The 17,203-nt window shown below is 43.9% G+C and overlaps 1 protein-coding gene across 1 annotated transcript; it reads left to right on the top strand.

The window, feature by feature from the left end:
* LOC146992321 (lipoamide acyltransferase component of branched-chain alpha-keto acid dehydrogenase complex, mitochondrial-like) lies at positions 1 to 7,640 on the top strand. The gene is made up of 6 exons (XM_085792499.1): positions 1 to 557; positions 2,647 to 2,813; positions 2,927 to 3,004; positions 6,007 to 6,198; positions 6,287 to 6,358; positions 7,436 to 7,640. The coding sequence occupies exons 1-6, from the start codon at positions 155 to 157 to the stop codon at positions 7,601 to 7,603; spliced, it is 1,080 nt and encodes a 359-aa protein (XP_085648625.1). The 5' UTR covers positions 1 to 154; the 3' UTR covers positions 7,604 to 7,640.
* The last annotated feature ends 9,563 nt before the right edge of the window (positions 7,641 to 17,203 follow it).

Below are 17,203 nucleotides of genomic sequence, written 5' to 3'. Positions count from 1 at the left end.
GGGGTCCATCGTCTAATTTGTGCTTGATTATGGGTCCTTGATTTGAAAAAGTTTGAGAACCACTGTCCACTGATTTCTCACCGACTTCGTTGAAAACAAATGCACATGGAGGAGAGGAGGGTTAGAAACACAGAGGAAGAGACACCTAACACTTATGATCATTTATTATCCGATGTTACAAATTCAGGTTGAAGTTCTCCTAGAAAAAGCATTCAGACAAAAAAAAAACATGTCCAGATGTCCATTTCCAGCCTCGGCAGCTAAAGGGTTAACTGTGTTTTTACCGGCGTGTGCTCAGATCAAGCTCAGCGAGGTGGTGGGGACGGGACGGGACGGACGCATCCTGAAGGAGGACATCCTGAACTTCCTGGCCCGGCAGACCGGCGCCATCTTACCTCCCACTCCGTTCCAGGAGATCCACACTCCGGGTCCGGGTGCGATTCCCGCTGCCGCCGCCGCCGCCGCCCGGCCCGCCGGCGCTCCGGCCGCCATCAAGCCCCCGCCCGCCATCCCCAGACCCGTGTTCACCGGGAAGGACGTGACCGAGCCCCTCAAAGGTCAGAGGTCATCTCAGCAGTCAGCAACGGGAAACTGTGACGTCAGTGCAGACTTTAGAGACTCTGAGATTATTGATGAGCTGATCAATCGATCACTTTGTTAGTTCTGGTGATTTAAAGGTATAGTACGTAGGAATTCCCCCCATCTAGCGGTGCGGTTGCATATCTGAACGTATTCTTGATGTTGCATTCAGGTGAAATGGGGCAGACGTCAGACAGACAACAGACGCTGCATGTAACAGGATAAACAAGCGTCTATGTAAACAAGTGGTCCGCCAGCACGAGGCAGAACAATACAGGCCTGACAATATGTTGTCATGGTGATGTGGTATTGTTTTACCGTCTTTCTCTGGTGGAGTAAAATGACATCCGGTTGGATTGCCGACGGCCGTCTGCCTGACTGCACCTGAATGCAACACCAGTGCCTCCGTCCTTCCTCACACTACACAGTGGTGACAGTTTTAACAGGCCGTTTCCGTGGTTACCTACGCTCACGCTGTCACTCAACGTAAAAAATGGCGCTGCAACATGGCCGCCTCGGTTCGGTGCGTCGACCACTTATGTATTTGTAACGACTTGTAACAACTCATTCTAAGGTACCAGAAAGCTTTCATTTGTATGCGGGTGTGATTCACCTTCAGTGAAATACGGATTTATGAAAGACAGATTTGATTTTTACTAATAAAAGGCCAAATAAGTTACATACTGGGGCTTTAAAGGGCGTAGGTTTAACCCAGACCCAGATGGTGGTATAAGAATTGCAGAAAAACCTGAACCTTTAGCCTTCAGTAGACTGTGAATACTGTTTTCCTTCTTTATGACCTTTGAGGTGCATCTAGGTGACCACAATTTTACTGATTTAAATTCATACGGGAAGCAAGTTGTTGCTAAAACTGGGAACTTTTAGTTAGGGCCACGGGGCAAACACATCGAGGCACTGTCCTCTGGCTTCTGCAAGACACAAGTCTCGTCTATTGGTGTGTTAATCCACGTTTCGATAGGTATTATAGTTTTTGATCAGTCACTGTTTAATGACCATGACCGTATTTGGAGAAGTGTTGAGATTATAATGGGTGTGTATTGGGCGGAATGTTCGTGTCAGAGTGGGAGAAGTTGCCAGAAATTGTCTGAATTTTTCTCTTTCCACGCTGCTCACGGGCACAATTTACACTCTACACACATAATCTTTTCCACAGTTGTAGACAAACTTGTCCTCTCTCTAACAATGTGTTCATCAAAGCAGAGAGACTTACAGAATTTAAACTGTGAGCCTCTCATTGCGGCCAGGTCTCTTCCTGCCGCCCATTGACTCTAATACAAAGATTTTCTGAGAGAAGCAGAAGGGACCCCTGTTTATAACTCACAAGTGTTTCCAAAATATTTACTGTAGAAACACCAAAGTCATATCAAAGTGTTCAGGAAGTCTTTACGACGACCACGGTCTGCTTCTTCTTCTGATAGTAGCTACCGTTTTCTCAGAATAAGCCCAAATGTGAGACCAGCGCAGAGGCAGAAAATCACCCTCTTTTCTCCACGTTTCTGTCTGCCTCAGCCTGGGGGGCCTCTATCGTCATTGGCAACCACCTCAAGTTGCCGTGGTAACCTCTGAGCCTCAGGCCAGAGCCAATCAGAGACCAGTTCTGCTCTGAGCACTGTCTACCACACATTTATGATGCGTTCCAGGCAGGCTTTTGAACCCGTAAGTCACCAGTTACGAGTTACAACTGGGAACTGGGAGTACATCGATCTAGTACGAGTTCACAGGTGAGATCAAGGCTCTGCCAAACACACCAACACACACAACACACTCTCCTCTCTTATCGCCACTACCTCAGTTTCTGTTCAGTTGAAGCTTTTTTCTTTGTTTTTCTGCACTGTTTGATGGGCCGGTGTCAAAAGTGACCAATTTTAAAATGAAAACGATGAATAAACATTAGCTACTTGTTTTTCAATCTACATTAATTTGTATTAGTTTAAAACCACAGGCCGCTGAAAAACGTCTGGCCCAGATAAAGTTCTTGGTTTGAAAATCTGTCCCAACTGAATTGGTAGTTGAATATCCCTTTAACACCAGATTGTTATTGACCAGGTTTCCACAAAGCGATGGTGAAGACGATGACGGCCGCTCTGATGATCCCTCACTTCGGCTACTGTGACGAGGTCGACCTGAGCCGCCTGGTGGCGCTGCGGGCGGAGCTCCGGCCCCTCGCCGAGGGCCGGGGGGTCAAACTCAGCTTCATGCCCTTCTTCATCAAGGTACGGGGCTGAGAGGTGGGGCGAGGGGGCGGGGCTTGGCGGGGGCGACCTTGATGCTGATTGGTCACGTGATGTTTGGCGCTGACGTTGATGCTGTGCTCTCATTGGCTCAGGCTGCCTCTCTGGGACTCCTGCACTTCCCCATCCTGAACTCCTCATTGGACCAGAGCTGTCAGAACATCACCTACAAGGTACGACCCGGACTGGACACTTTCTACATTGTAGATTCAAACTTTTTCTTTAAGACCCAGTTGTTTCAATCCGTTGTTTTGCCATCCAGGATCACGTAATCCATCTTTACCTTTACCCCAGTTGTTCAGAGCAGATACAAGCTTCTCTAGATGACCAAATCCAGATAATGAGTGTTTTAAATGTGTAAACAACAGGTAGAACAGCAGCATGGAGACACTCAGAGTGGATTTATTTGAAAATAGGATGTTTGTGTTGTTTTCTCTGCTGTTTGTTGTTTCTTCAATGTCGTTTAAACAGCCAGACCTCATCTGACAACTAGTGTTGTCACGATACCAACATGTTGGTACCGGTATCGGTACCAAAATGTTTTTCAATACTTTTCGATACTTTTCCAAATAAAAAGAGAACACAAAAAATGTCATTATTGGCTTTATTTTAATAGAAAATCTTAGAACTATAATATATGTATCAGTAAATAATCAGTAAATCAATAAACAATCACTGCTGCAGGATTAAAATTGAAATTTCCATCAATATTAATCTGAACTCTTCCTAAATTAAAACATTAGTGGTCTGTTTAAAAATCAAGGGTTAGGGTCAACTTCTTTGCATTATTTGAGGTCTGAAAACACTGCATCTTTTTTTGTTATTTTGACCAGTTGTAATTTTTGGGAGAAATTGTTATCAGTAGTTTATAGAATGAAACACAAACGTTCATGTTACTCAAACACACACCTATTGTTTCCCATATGTAGACAATGTGTGGCGCAGCGCCACAGAATCAAGACCAAGACACAAATTGATTGAACGCATTATCGTTCCGTTAATTCATCTCCGCATAGCACTCTTTCGCTGTGTTCACACACAACACACAGAGAGAGAGAGAGAAGCGAGCATGCATGCCAGTGGTGCACGGTAAAAATGAAACTTACCAACCAGCAGTGTTTCCTATTAATTAACGAGTCTGTGGCGGCCCGTCTCTCACGTGCGCGCTGGTGCACACACACACACACACAAAGACGGGTCAAAGTTTCCTGATCCGACTAAACAGTTCTGATCAACACAAACTGAGGGTTTGATCCAGATTAAAACAGAGACTGGATCACGTGATCTAATCTGATCTCAGGATCTGGTTTTAGTTTTTGCAACAACCCGTTTTCAAGGTTTTATCCGATCAGATCACTGGGTCTGGACCAGTCTGACCCGGTTATAGTCCAGTAATTTTAGGCCAAAAAAGGGGTCAACGTTAAACAAATTGCAACAGAAGCAAACTCAACTGATTTTGAATCCTCAACATGTCCTGAGTGAGGGAAAAAAAACCCCGAAGAATCCCATTAGGGGAAAGTTTCGAAAAACACCCAAACATCCCATTTATATGCATATTAAAAAAAAAATTTCACGGGAATAGGGTAAAGTTTTTAACCTTTAGATATCTCCATGAAAATTACTGAGTTGATTACTTACATTAAGACAAACAAAAAATGTATTACAAGTTTTTAGAAATTCTTTGTTAACATGAGCAAATTTGCATACATTTGCATAAATTCCACCATTTTGACGGCACATGTATATATGAAGTTGCTGTGGTGGTACCGGCATGAAAATTGGAATGAGTTGACTCCATTGGTCAACAGACAAGTTGACCACTTTAAATTTCAAGATGACTGCAATTTTTCAAGACAGCCACATCCTTAGTAGAGCAGGTATAACATGCTCCGTCTCTATCATAGACTGTAAAAGTCTCTATTAATGCTCATGGGCCTAAATTGGTTCCATTCCTTAAAGCAGATATCAGTGGAATGTTTTTGTTAATATAAGTCCTAAATAGTCCTATTTTCTGTCAGCAATCACTTACATGAAGTATTTCAGCCTAAACACGAGTCTCTCCGTCACTCTGCTCTGCTGTAACCCGAGGAGAAAATTTTCCTTGTGGGATACAAGTGTTATCCAATGAGGAGAGAGAACGGCATGAAGGGCTGTGTGTGCAGCCAAGGGATGCGCGTGAATGTGGTGACGTAGCACGAGGACCAATTGATGCCTGACAAGGGCGGGGGCTGCTAACTCATGGTGCGTTCAAGGAAACTCGTACTTTGTGTTTTTCCTTCCTGTGAAGTCATACCAGTTCGATCTGGTACGAGTTCACGGGTCGGAAGTTACGAGTGGCCGTTATAGGGAACTTTCACAGACAACAGGACGGTAAAAACACGAGCTACGGGTTACCTGGAACGCTACCAATTCGTAGTTGTGACTTGAAGCTGTAACTTACGGTTTCAAAAGCCTGCCTTGAACACAGCATTAGCCGAAACGGCCGTGCCGCTGTTATCTGCTTTAAAGCAGAAGTGAGTGATATATTTGTGTTAATATAAGTCTTAAATAGTTATATCTTCCGACAGCAATCACTTCTATAGAGTGTTTGGACTGAAACACGGGTCTGTCAGTCACTCTGCTCTGCTCTGAGCCCAGGAGAAAACATTTATCGTATCCTACAGTTTTTATCCAATGAGGAGAGAGAACGGCATGCAGGGCTGTGTGTGCAGCCAAGGAACGCCGTGAATGTGGTGACGTAGCGACGAGGACTGTTATGGTGCGTTCAAGGAAACTCGTATTTTTCCGACCGTGAAGTTGTACCAGTTCGATCTGGTACGAGTTCACCGGTCGGAAGTTACGAGTGGCCGTTATAGTGACTTTCACCGGTAAAACAGGTCGGAAAAACACGAGTGGGTTGCCTGGAACGCTACAAAGTCGTAAGTTGTGACTTGAAGCTGTAATTTACGATTTCAAAAGCCGGCCTGGAACGCAGCATTAGCGAAAACGACCGGATCGCTTACTTCTGCTTTAAGTTTTTTAACTGTTATGTTAACAAGATTGAACAAGACATTTTCACCTGCTCTACCCAATGTTTAGATCAGGTGCTGTATGTATGCAAATTAGCCATACGTAATTGGATTATTACTTGACATCATTTATATCTAATCACCTTGGTGTGTCTCTTTGCCCTCAGGCGTCTCACAACATCGGGCTGGCGATGGACACGAGTCAGGGTCTGCTGGTGCCCAACGTGAAGAACGTGCAGCTGCTCAGCGTGTTCGACATCGCCCAGGAGCTGAACCGGCTGCAGACGCTCGGCGCCGTGGGGCAGCTGGGAACGTCGGAGCTGACGGGGGGAACGTTCACCCTGTCCAACATCGGATCAGTGAGTCCAGACGCCGCCGCTCTGAGGACGGAGACGGACTCTAGACCCGCTCTAACCACAACCTGTTTCCTCTGTGTGTGTGTTGTAGATCGGAGGGACGTACGCCAAACCAGTCATCCTCCCTCCTGAGGTCGCCATCGGAGCGCTGGGGAAAATGCAGGTGAGTTCCAGACTTTCCCACGGCCCATGAACACACCACAGAGGTCAAAGTACTTAGATAAGCCAAGCCCCGTCCCCTTCCTGTGTGTGTGTGCAGGGTTTATAATAAAAAAAGAAAGAAAGGTAATTAGAGTTTAAAGGGATAGTTCAACATTTTGTCAAATTGGCCCATTGCCATAATCCAGAGCAGAGCTGCGAGCTGCTCAGAGCTACGCTACGGAGGCTCATTATGGGATTTCTTGGTTTCCCTCATCAAACTCATCAAATACACAATCCAACAACTCCACAACGCTCTGGCGGACAAGTTGTGAGCTGCACATTCACCACGCTATGAGATAATAACACAACGTTACCACACAGAGTTGTTTTAGAGGGAAATACAGAGACTGTTGATGAAAAACTGTCCCTGAAGGCAACGCGCATCAGTGATTTTGCATGAATTTACCTCCGTCCAATCAGGAATCACAAAAACCACGCCCCCATTGCTCGACTCCAGCGTGTGCTTCATTGCAGCTGGAGACTGTTGTATGTATTGCACCACAAGCAGAGCGATTGATATAACAGAGGGGCTACAGCAGGCTGCCGCTATCATGTTCTTCTATGGGACAGACAGCACTGAGCTTGCTTTTGAATGGTAAAATATTAAAAAATAAACCCTATAAGGTACATTTACAACTGTTAACTGAATTATTGTACATCAATGTCAGTTCTCAAACAAAAGGCAAAATCTTTTTGCTTCATGGTTTTATTTGTCACTTTGAATTGAAGATTAGCCTGCCCTACAGTAAAAATGGCATAAAATAAAGAGTAAAGCAATATATTAAGCGGTAATATATGTATTTAAGCATCAAAGATGTTCAATCAAACCAACATCGTTCAAAACACACAGCCATTCTCACAAGTATAAAGTCCGCTAGCTTAATGCTAACGTATAATGTAAAACCTCATAGACGGGCTAACAGAAATTAGCATCGCATTTCGTGGCAACCGACTAATTTCTGACACTGTGTGTGTGTGTGTGTGTGTGTGTGTGTGTGTGTGTGTGTGTGTGTGTGTGTGTGTGTGTGCGTGCTCTCAGGTGCTGCCCCGGTTCGGCGCCGGCGGTCAGGTGGTCCCGGCTCACATCATGGCGGTCAGCTGGTCGGCGGATCACCGCATCATCGACGGCGCCACCATGTGCCGCTTCTCCAACCTGTGGCGGGAATACCTGGAGAACCCGGCCAGCATGGTGCTGGACCTCAAGTGACCGGACCCGACCGGATGGAACCGGATGGAACCGGACCGCCAACACTAACACACCTTCACCTCTCCCCCTTCGCCGCCACCGCCGCTGCTGCTGCCTTCATCATCATCATCTTCTTTTCTCTCATTTCCTTGTTGCCTTTGAGCGAGTTGCGGCGGCGGCGCGATGCGGCGGGGGAGGGGCCAGCCTGTCAATCATGTCGTTTCCATGACAACCACTCATTCACTCACCCACTCACCCCCTTACTCTCTCACTCACTCACTCTCTCTCTCTCGGTTGGAGGTTTAGAGGTTTTTGTAGTTTTTGGTCCAAGTTGAACCAGGGTTCAGCTCTTCAGGTGCTGGTGGTCTGGGTCTGGATTCTCTTTGCTGGGGGGTGTGTGTGTGTGTGTGTGTGTGTGTGTGTGTGTGTGTGTGTGTGTCATCAATAATTCATCAGTTCATTGATCAGTTTGGACTCTGTTATTCTGGACCGGACCAGTTTTGTTGTTTTTTTTCTATTTGGAAAATTAATCCTAATAATAATAATTTTAATCGGTGAAACTTTTAATTTGAAAATCACAGGAAGTGAGACTGAACCAGTGTGTGTGTGTGTGTGTGTGTGTGTAAGAGAGATCCAGAACCAGAGTCTGATTGGGGTGGAGGGTGGGGGCAGAACTGGGTCCTGAGACCTGAGACCCGGGTTCACCAGAGTCCAGTTCCATCAGTTCGATCCAGATCAGATGAACCCGTCTGGGATCTGGTCCAGTTTAAAGTGGTTTTCTGAGTCCAGAACCAGGACCAACCGCTCTGTGAAAGGTCCACAAAGTCTCCGCTGATCATCAGGACCAGAACTTCACCTGGTTCTGGTTCTGGTCCTGGTCCTGGTCCTGGTCCTGGTCCGATCTGGTCCTGACTGACTGAACTGTGTGTAAATGAACCGGTGGACCTGCTGCTGGTTCTGGTTCTGGACCCGTCTGACTGTTACTGCCTGGTCCTGGTTCTGGCTCTGGTCCTGGTCCTGGTCCTGGTCCTGGTCCTGGTCCTGGTCCTGGTTCTGGCTCTGGTCCTGGTCCTGGTCCTGGTTCTGGTTCTGGCTCTGGTCCTGGTCCTGGTCCTGGTCCTGGTCCTGGTCCTGGTCCTGGTCCTGGTTCTGGCTCTGGTCCTGGTCCTGGTCCTGGTCCTGGTCCTGGTTCTGGTTCTGGCTCTGGTCCTGGTCCTGGTCCTGGTCCTGGTCCTGGTCCTGGTCCTGGTCCTGGTTCTGGTTCTGGCTCTGGTCCTGGTCCTGGTCCTGGTCCTGGTCCTGGTCCTGGTCCTGGTCCCGGTCCCGACGTCTTCCTCTGGGCTGCTGGGTAACGATGGTGTCGTAGTTTTTTTTTTTTTTTGATACTGACCTTTATTTTGTCTATTTTGTTTTGTTTTGTTTTGTTTCATGTGTTGAAATGTTTGTTGTTTGTTGTTGTTGATGCTGTCGTGGTTTTGTGTTGGGGATGTGGATCTGGATCAGGACTCTTGGACCTGGTTCTGGTCCTGGTTCTGGTTCTGGTCCGACTCATAAACTGTGAAGTGTCTGAACCCTGGTCAAACAAGAAAAAAGAAAAAAAAAGAAAAGAAAAAAAACTCAATAAAGTTGAAGTGAACCAAGTCTGAGTCGTTTGTGGTGAGTTCAGGTTCCTCAGAGAACGTGGGAGAAGTCACTTTCTGGTCCTGGACCCAGTTGTTACAAAGGGTTAAAAACTGATTGGATTTTGGATCATTGATCAGATCAAATCTTGAAAATGGATCAAACCTTCATCAGTTTGTGTCGTTCAGAGCTTTTTAGTCGGATCAGGAAAACGTTGATCCAGAACATCAGGATTATTCTGATCCCAGCAGTTTGGTGGATTCAGGAACAAAATGGGATTTAAATTAAATGTTATCTGGTCAAATAAACAACATTTATAATGTAGAATATATAAAGTTTTGATTATTTCACAATTAAAGAACTTTTTCCCAACAATTAGCAAATTTAATGAGATTTGAAGTTTAAATTTGAAACACATGGGGAAATGTTCCCAATGTATTTGACTGATGTACTGTATATTTGCATTTTTAAAATCTATTTAAACAGCCAGACCAGATGAGATCATTTCTGGCTGTTTAAAAAACACTGAAGAAACAAAAAACCAATCCAACAAAGTATAAATGAAACAGTAATCTCTTTCAATGAAAAAAACATTTTTTTAATTGCTTTATATATATATACGGTATATATATATAATTATATACAGAACAATACAATTCTCTTTCTCTTTCTTGTTTTTGTTTTGTAGTTTTATTGAGATTTTTGGGGATTATTCTGTTATATGTATTTTAGTGATTATGTATGTAGTTGGTATATTTGTGTTTAATTTTTGTATGTTGTTATTTATTTGAGTCTGATGTAAAGGATTTATATCCTGTATCAGATGTTTTTCATTAAAATTAAATTAAATTTCATTAAATACATTTTTTGCCAGGGGTAATAGTTACAGGGTATCCGCGGGGTCTTAAAAAGTCAAAAATTTGAACATCTAAATTTTAGGCCTTAAAATGTCTTAAATTTGTTGAATTATTGTGTTCAAGTCTTAAATAATTTTAGACAGGTCTTAAATGTTCTTATGCCCACCATGGGCGAGCATTTCACTCGCATTTGCCCCTAAAAAAAAATACATGTGTGAACCGGGAAAATCACAAAAACAGAAAGAGCACAACCTGCGATTGGTCAAAAACTACAAATCCCACAATTCTCTGGCCTCAACAATAACAGTAGTTAGTGTAAGTAAGGGAGAGTGGAGCTGTCGGTGAAAAGAGGAAACAACGCCACGTCTGGTCCTGTTCTATGTTGTCCGTTCACACCGTCACCGTTTATTCGTTACGTCCGCGGTGTAAAAGGCCGTGACGCAAAGACGCGATTAGGCGCGAGACGCGATTAGGCGCGAGACGCGGTATACGCGACTTTTTTTTTTGCGACGCAATACACGCGATTCTTTTATGGCGACGGGACCATCGCGTCTTCGTCTAGGAACGCTTTTTTTTCGCGCGAGCTTTGACGCGCGACCAAACGCGAGATACGCGATTTGACGCTCGTTTTGACTCGTGTAAAAAAAAAAATCATTTTCACTACAACATTTTTTATTTTTATTTTTTCAAAGGAGGTTAAATCGAAAGCAACTGGACTTAGTTATTTGTCTGAAGACGTTTCACCTTCATCCAAGAGGCTTCATCAGTTCTACGCATCTGACCAGGCTGGGACTGGTCCAACTGGTCTGGAGACTCAGTATAAGTCCGGTTGCTGAGACTTTAGAGTCAAAGAGGAGCAGTGCGTCTGCGTCGCTGTGTCGGACTGTTTGGATTTAATGAAGAAGCTGCACGGTGTCCTCCCGTATTTTACCTGGGTCGCTACCGGAGCTTGATAAATGGAGAGAAAAAACAAACGCCAGGCGCACGTCGCGGTGGAACCGAGAACAGCTGAGTTTTCCTCCTCCAGCTGAACAGCTGATCTGTGATCTGTGGTGAAGACGTACAGAGACCTGCCACTGTGTCACGGTGCATTAATATAAACTTCAACCTCAGAGCTGTCTGTCCTCAGACTGTCCTGACTGTCCCTGAACACCACACAGAGACAACATGGAGCTGTGTGAGGTTGAGTTTTATTTATCATGATAATTAATACATACTTAGTAACAAGCCTGTAAGTTCAACACATCAGTATGCTACTGTGATTTAACTAGCCTAGTTAAATAAAAAGATGTAGTTTAATACCATAATATCTAGGGCTGACCAAAGGCCAATGTCTTTACTTCATGTGTCAAATATTTATTACTTGTTGCTACGACTCATTTTAGCTTCTTTCACCAAACTCCCATGATGCACTGAGCTCCTACATCCCATCCTTCTTCTGTAGGGCTGCTGTGTGTGGACCAGATGCTGCCGTCACCATGACAACGTCCCAACGTGCAGGAGGACAGAAACTCCAGAGGTCAGAGAGGAGGTGGGTGGTCCTCCGCTCTGATTGGCTGAGAGACCCCGACTCCTCTCCCAGGACCCAGGACCGGCCCAGTCATGTGACTCTGAGTGGAGGGGGGGTAAGAGGGTAAGAGGGGGGGTAAGAGGGTAAGAGGGGGGGTAAGAGGTGGGGGTATCTGTCGGTCACGTGACCTGGAGACTCTGACTAAAATTAACCAGCAGCTGATCTGATCTGAGGTCAAATTTCTCAGCAGCATGGACGACGACTGTTGCCGCTGCGCTGAGACAAGGTGAGAGCTGCTACACTGAGACTGTGTAGTACTGCAGTACTACTACAATAATACTGCAATACAATACTGCTACACTGTAATACTACTTCACTGTTATACTGGAGTACCACAGTACTGCAATACTACAGAGCTATGGTAATACAACACTAACTACAACATGACACCAGTGTTCACCGACTACAACACTAACACTGTGGTACTGTGTGATACTACTACAACACTGTACAGCTGTACTCTGATAATACAACACTGTAATACTACAGTACTACAATAACACAGTGGTGCTATGATAATACTACTGTAATTATACTGTAGTTCTACAACACTGTTAGACTACAGTACCACAACACTGTAACACAACAGTCCATTACTGTGATACTACACAACAATAACACTACATTGTTATATTACTGCACTGTAATACTACAGCACTAATGAAAATACAACTAACAAGATACACTCAGAGTAAATGTACTTTTTTTTTCATTCTGTGTAACTGACAACGTGAAGATAAATGGAAAATAAATCAAATCAAATAAATAACTTGTAATTTCACCAAAATGAGGATTTTCTGTTATATTGTAAATTTCTATTTTCCTTTATTGTCATCGAGCAACGAAGTACAACGAAATATAGGTGAATCTCTCCCTAATCATTTTAAAAAGTAAAAAGGATAAAATAAATATACAAAGAGTAATTTAAGATATAGATATATTCATTATGTAATAATGCAAAAAAAAAATTCACCTCATGATGTAATGATCTGCCACATTTTGTGATAAAATTCTTAAACGCAATAGGTAATAAACCTTGTTGCATTTTGTTACAAGTTGTTACATATTGCATTAGTTACAAAATAAAAGTGTTGCACTTTTTTATATAGAAAATGTAAGAATTTTGTGCAAAATGCAACAACTTATTACAAAATACAGCAAAGTTTATTACATATTGCATTCAAGAAGTTTATTACAAAATGTGGCAGATTTTACAAAATATTACATCATGAGGTGAAATACAGGCCTCAATTAAATAAATAATTTAAAAAAACAGTTTTCTTTTCAAGTTATTTAGCAAAATAGAAATTAGATTAAATAAATTAAATGTTTTTTATTTGTTCCTCTGGTGATGATCAATAATCTCAGAGCTGAGTTACCATAGTACTATGTGCCGTAAACTGAATTTTAGATGTCATTTCCAAGTCTTCCAAGTCTTCGAGTATTTTAGTCTTAAGTGTTGAGAATTTGTGGAATTTAGTCCAACTCTCAAACTTAAGAATAAAAGCTTTTTATCAACTTTCTCAAGTCTAAGAATCACTCATACTCTCCCAGATATTTAAATGATCAATAATCAATAACGACAGGATGATCAGGAGGAGAGCGAGGCTGCAGCTCAGAGGTCAGAGGTCATCTCGCCTGTCTCCCCGTGCGGCGCTGTGACGTCGTCGTCGTCGTGGTGACCATGGTGGGGGGCGTGGCGGTGTGCGGCTCCATCAGCTCGGTCAGAGCTCTGTGGGAGACCCGGATCAAGAGGAGGAGGGAGGAGCAGGACGAGGAGGAGCAGCAGAGGAGGAGGAGCGGCACCGAGCGGCGCTCCAGACTCAGCCTGGGGGTCTGGGAGGACCGGGCCCTTCTGGCTCGACTCAGACAGAAGCTGCAGACCGAGGACGGACGGCTGGTGCTCCGCATCGAGCAGGAGGAGTGGAAGGTATCAGATTATTGTCCTGGTCCAGTCTTCTTTTTTTTTTTAAGTAGGCCTATATTTTTGGGGCTTTTATTGCCTTTAATTGATAGTGCAGTCGAGAGAGAGACAGGAAATGGGGAGGCAGAGAGTGGGGGAATGACACGCAGGAAAGGGCCGTCCAACGCGGGACTCGAACCGGGGCCGCCTGCACCGAGGACTGAGCCTCAACATGGGGCGGCAGCTCCACCCAGTGAGCTAAACACCGCCCCGTATAGGGATTTTTTTAAGCAAAAAAGTCAGCGTATGCATGAAAAAGTGCAAAATCATTAACTTTGATAAAAGGACAAGGCTTATTTACCTCTTTATTTTGTCATCCCCACCTTTCAGTCATTTACCACTATTAGTATTATTATCTTGCCTGGATGAAGCATTATGAACATAGAAAAAACTGAAATGGCAGCACTCACAAAATAATCTTGAATCATTTATTAAACGCACAGCAGTGCCTGACGGACGCGTTTCAGCCCTTGGCTTTCTTCAGCGTGGGGAATTATGAACATAGCACATCACAGCTTGTAAATAGCACAATGCAAAAAAAACAATTTGATTCAGAGAGAAAAGCCAATCAGTAGCCTAGCTACTGAGACCAGACAAAAACGTAACTTTTTAACTTTATGACTATCACCTCCTTGGGACAGTCCATTTAAGACTGTTTCTTGGCCTTGTGGCTCTTTTCATTATGTTTCTGAGCAGAATGTGGGCTTGACCAATTATGACCAGGGATTAATAAATAACGGCGCTACTTTTTTCAGTAACAGTTATCAAAAAAGTTACTGTTTCCCCGTTACAATGCTGTTACCGTTACTGACAATAAAATGTGCCGTTACTTGACTCAAGAAGTCCCATCAGAAAATAGTAAAACACCTGTTAAAGTTTACGTTATACATTTTTTTTTCGGTCCATCAACTAGTCTAACATATTTGAGCATTTTATGGAATAAAACTAACTCAATAGTTACTGTTATTATGTAGTAAATTCAGTTACTAACTCTTTTTGGTAAGGCTGCAACTAACGATTATTTTCATTATCGATTAATCTGTTGATTATTTAAACGATTAACCGATTAGTTGTTTGGTCAATAAAATATTAAAAAATGTTGAAAAACATCAATCAGTGTTTCCCAAACCACCAGCTGACGTCCTCAAATGTCTTGTTTTGTCCACAAACCAAAGAGAGACTCAGTTTATTGTCATAAAGCGTCGGACGATGGCCGCATCCTCTCACACCAGTGTTGGGCAGTAGCGACGTTAAGTTCGTGAATCAGAGCCGTAGCTGGACAACTTTATCGCTGCACAGCGACCGCGCGCACCGTTGCACGTCGCTCCAAGAGCCGGTGCGTCCTGTCTGCAGCGGAGACACGGCCACTGAGAGGACTGAGTGACGGGACCGTTCCTGTAGGAACGCGCCTTTTAATGAATCAAACCAAACACCCTGAACAGCATGCTGAGTAGAGAGGGAGAGACGGCTGCAGCAGTTAAAACGAAAGCTCCTTGTCCCAGCATGTCGCCCACTCCGTCCGTGGCCGACGTCTTTTAAAACAGTGTTTCCCAACCTTGGGGTCGGGACCCCACGTGGGGTCGCTTGAAATTCAAATGAGGTCGCCTGAAATGTCTAGTAGCCTAATTGATGAATTAAAAAAAAATCTGACCAAGAAAGGTTAGGAACCACTGTTTGAAAAGACACTTGGGTTTTTTTGGAATGTACTTGCATAGATCTTTCAGCACTCACAATGGGCCGATATAAATGAAAAACTTTATTTAACTTCTAAAAAAAATAGCTTTGATGTAGCTAAGCTACTTTTTTTTTTTTTTTTTTTTTTTAAAGTATATATTTTTTGGCTTCTCATGCCTTTATTCGATAGGACAGTTGAGAGTGTGACAGGAAATGGGAGGCAGAGATGGGGGGAATGACATGCAGGATAGGGCCGTCCGACGCGGGATTCGAACCGGGGCCGCCTGCAGTGAGGACTATAGCCTCAACACATGGGGCGGCTGCTCTACCAACTGAGCTAAACACCGCCCCAAGCTAAGCTACTTTTGTCATTTTATTGTAGCGTAGCTTGCTACATTTCTCTGGTGGGTAGCTTCAGTGTAGTGAAGCTTCATTTCATGCAGAGTAACTTGTAGCTTAGCTCACTACATTTTCCAAGTAGCTTGGCCAACACTGTCTCACACACATACACACCACAGAGAAGCGCGCATGCATAACAGCAGCGCGTGTTGAAAGCGAAACTTAATACGGCGCGGTGCGTTCCCCCCCGACGATCGATCTGCTCGTCCCCCCCCCCCCGTCGACAGGTCAGACACCACCTTAACCAGTAGTCGAGTTGTAAAAAAAATTCAGGGGGGATGGTCAATTTTTTTCACCTTATTAAAAAAGGGGGGGGGGGGGTGTAATTCATGTAAATTATATAATAGAATTTATTATTATAAAATTAAAAATTATATATAAATATATATATTTTATTATTATTATGGAGCTTCTCCACTAGTACCAACTCAGCTGGGCTTTAATTGATTTGCCATCTTTATACAGCACTGTAGGGGTTTTGGATTTTTAACACATAAATAAGGCATTCTGGTGTACTCTGAGGAGAAAATAAAGGGAAAAGACAACATTGCTTCAGATAAAACATTTAAAAAAGCCCATTTAGTAGGACTACTGACTAAGGTTCCTTTCATTGTAATGACAAGAATGGCTAAAGTGTATGAAAGTGAACTCAGAACTGGTCTAGTGTGGAGCTGTGGCTGGAGAGCAAAAACAAAACTCTGACCGAGAATAGTCACTCCTCGCGCTCATAGACGTTAGAAAAATGTAAACACACTAACGTCAGCGGGTTGCAGCACCACGCCGGACCGGACCAGGCCGGTCCACTGACCCACCGGCGGTCTGCCCCTGCTGGCGCGAGTCGCCACGATTGCAGAAACTTCTCCCCTTTTCCGTGACTCGGAGCCGCTCGGAACGCGATCTATCGCTAGAGTTCAGATTGTCACCTTGGTTACCTGGCTGTTAACCAATAAAACACGGAGGAGGATTCTCGCTTCTACAACACTTCTCTCTGATTGGTCGTGGCGTCGTGCCTGTGTTGCATTCACTGTGACCGGGAAATTACAAAACTACCTTCTCAGTTAATGTGCGCTTCTGTTTAACTCCGTCTGAGAAAACATCCTGGACCTGGGCTATGTAAGAAATGTTCGGGGCTAGAGCCGGGAAGCCCAGGCCAGGCGACAGCCTGAATATAATTATACTTATGTCCAACATTTAATGTAAAAAGGGGATGGAGAGGGGGGATGGCATTTTTACAGGGGGGATGATTTTGATCATTTTTATTTCAGGGGGGATGCCATCCCCCCCCATCCCCCCTCAACTCGACTACTGACCTTAACTAACAAATTTTCTGGGGGAAACACTGCTATGACTATATATACATTCCTAGAAATGTTTAAATGTTTTGGGAGAAATTGTACCACTTTTTTTCCAGAAATTTCTCTACAATATTTCCAAAAATTCACACCATTGGCCCTAATTAGAATGTACATCAACTAAAAAAGTAACATTCTTCAGTCTCAGAACAAATATTTATGTATTTCTCATGTTTGCTTCAAAAT

This window comes from Trachurus japonicus, chromosome 1 (genome assembly GCF_045865225.1).
Source record: "Trachurus japonicus isolate A0001 chromosome 1, Traja_1.0".
NCBI classification, from domain to species: domain Eukaryota; kingdom Metazoa; phylum Chordata; class Actinopteri; order Carangiformes; family Carangidae; genus Trachurus; species Trachurus japonicus.
Note: the sequence above shows the minus strand (reverse complement) of the source record. Positions and strands in the feature narration are given on the sequence as shown.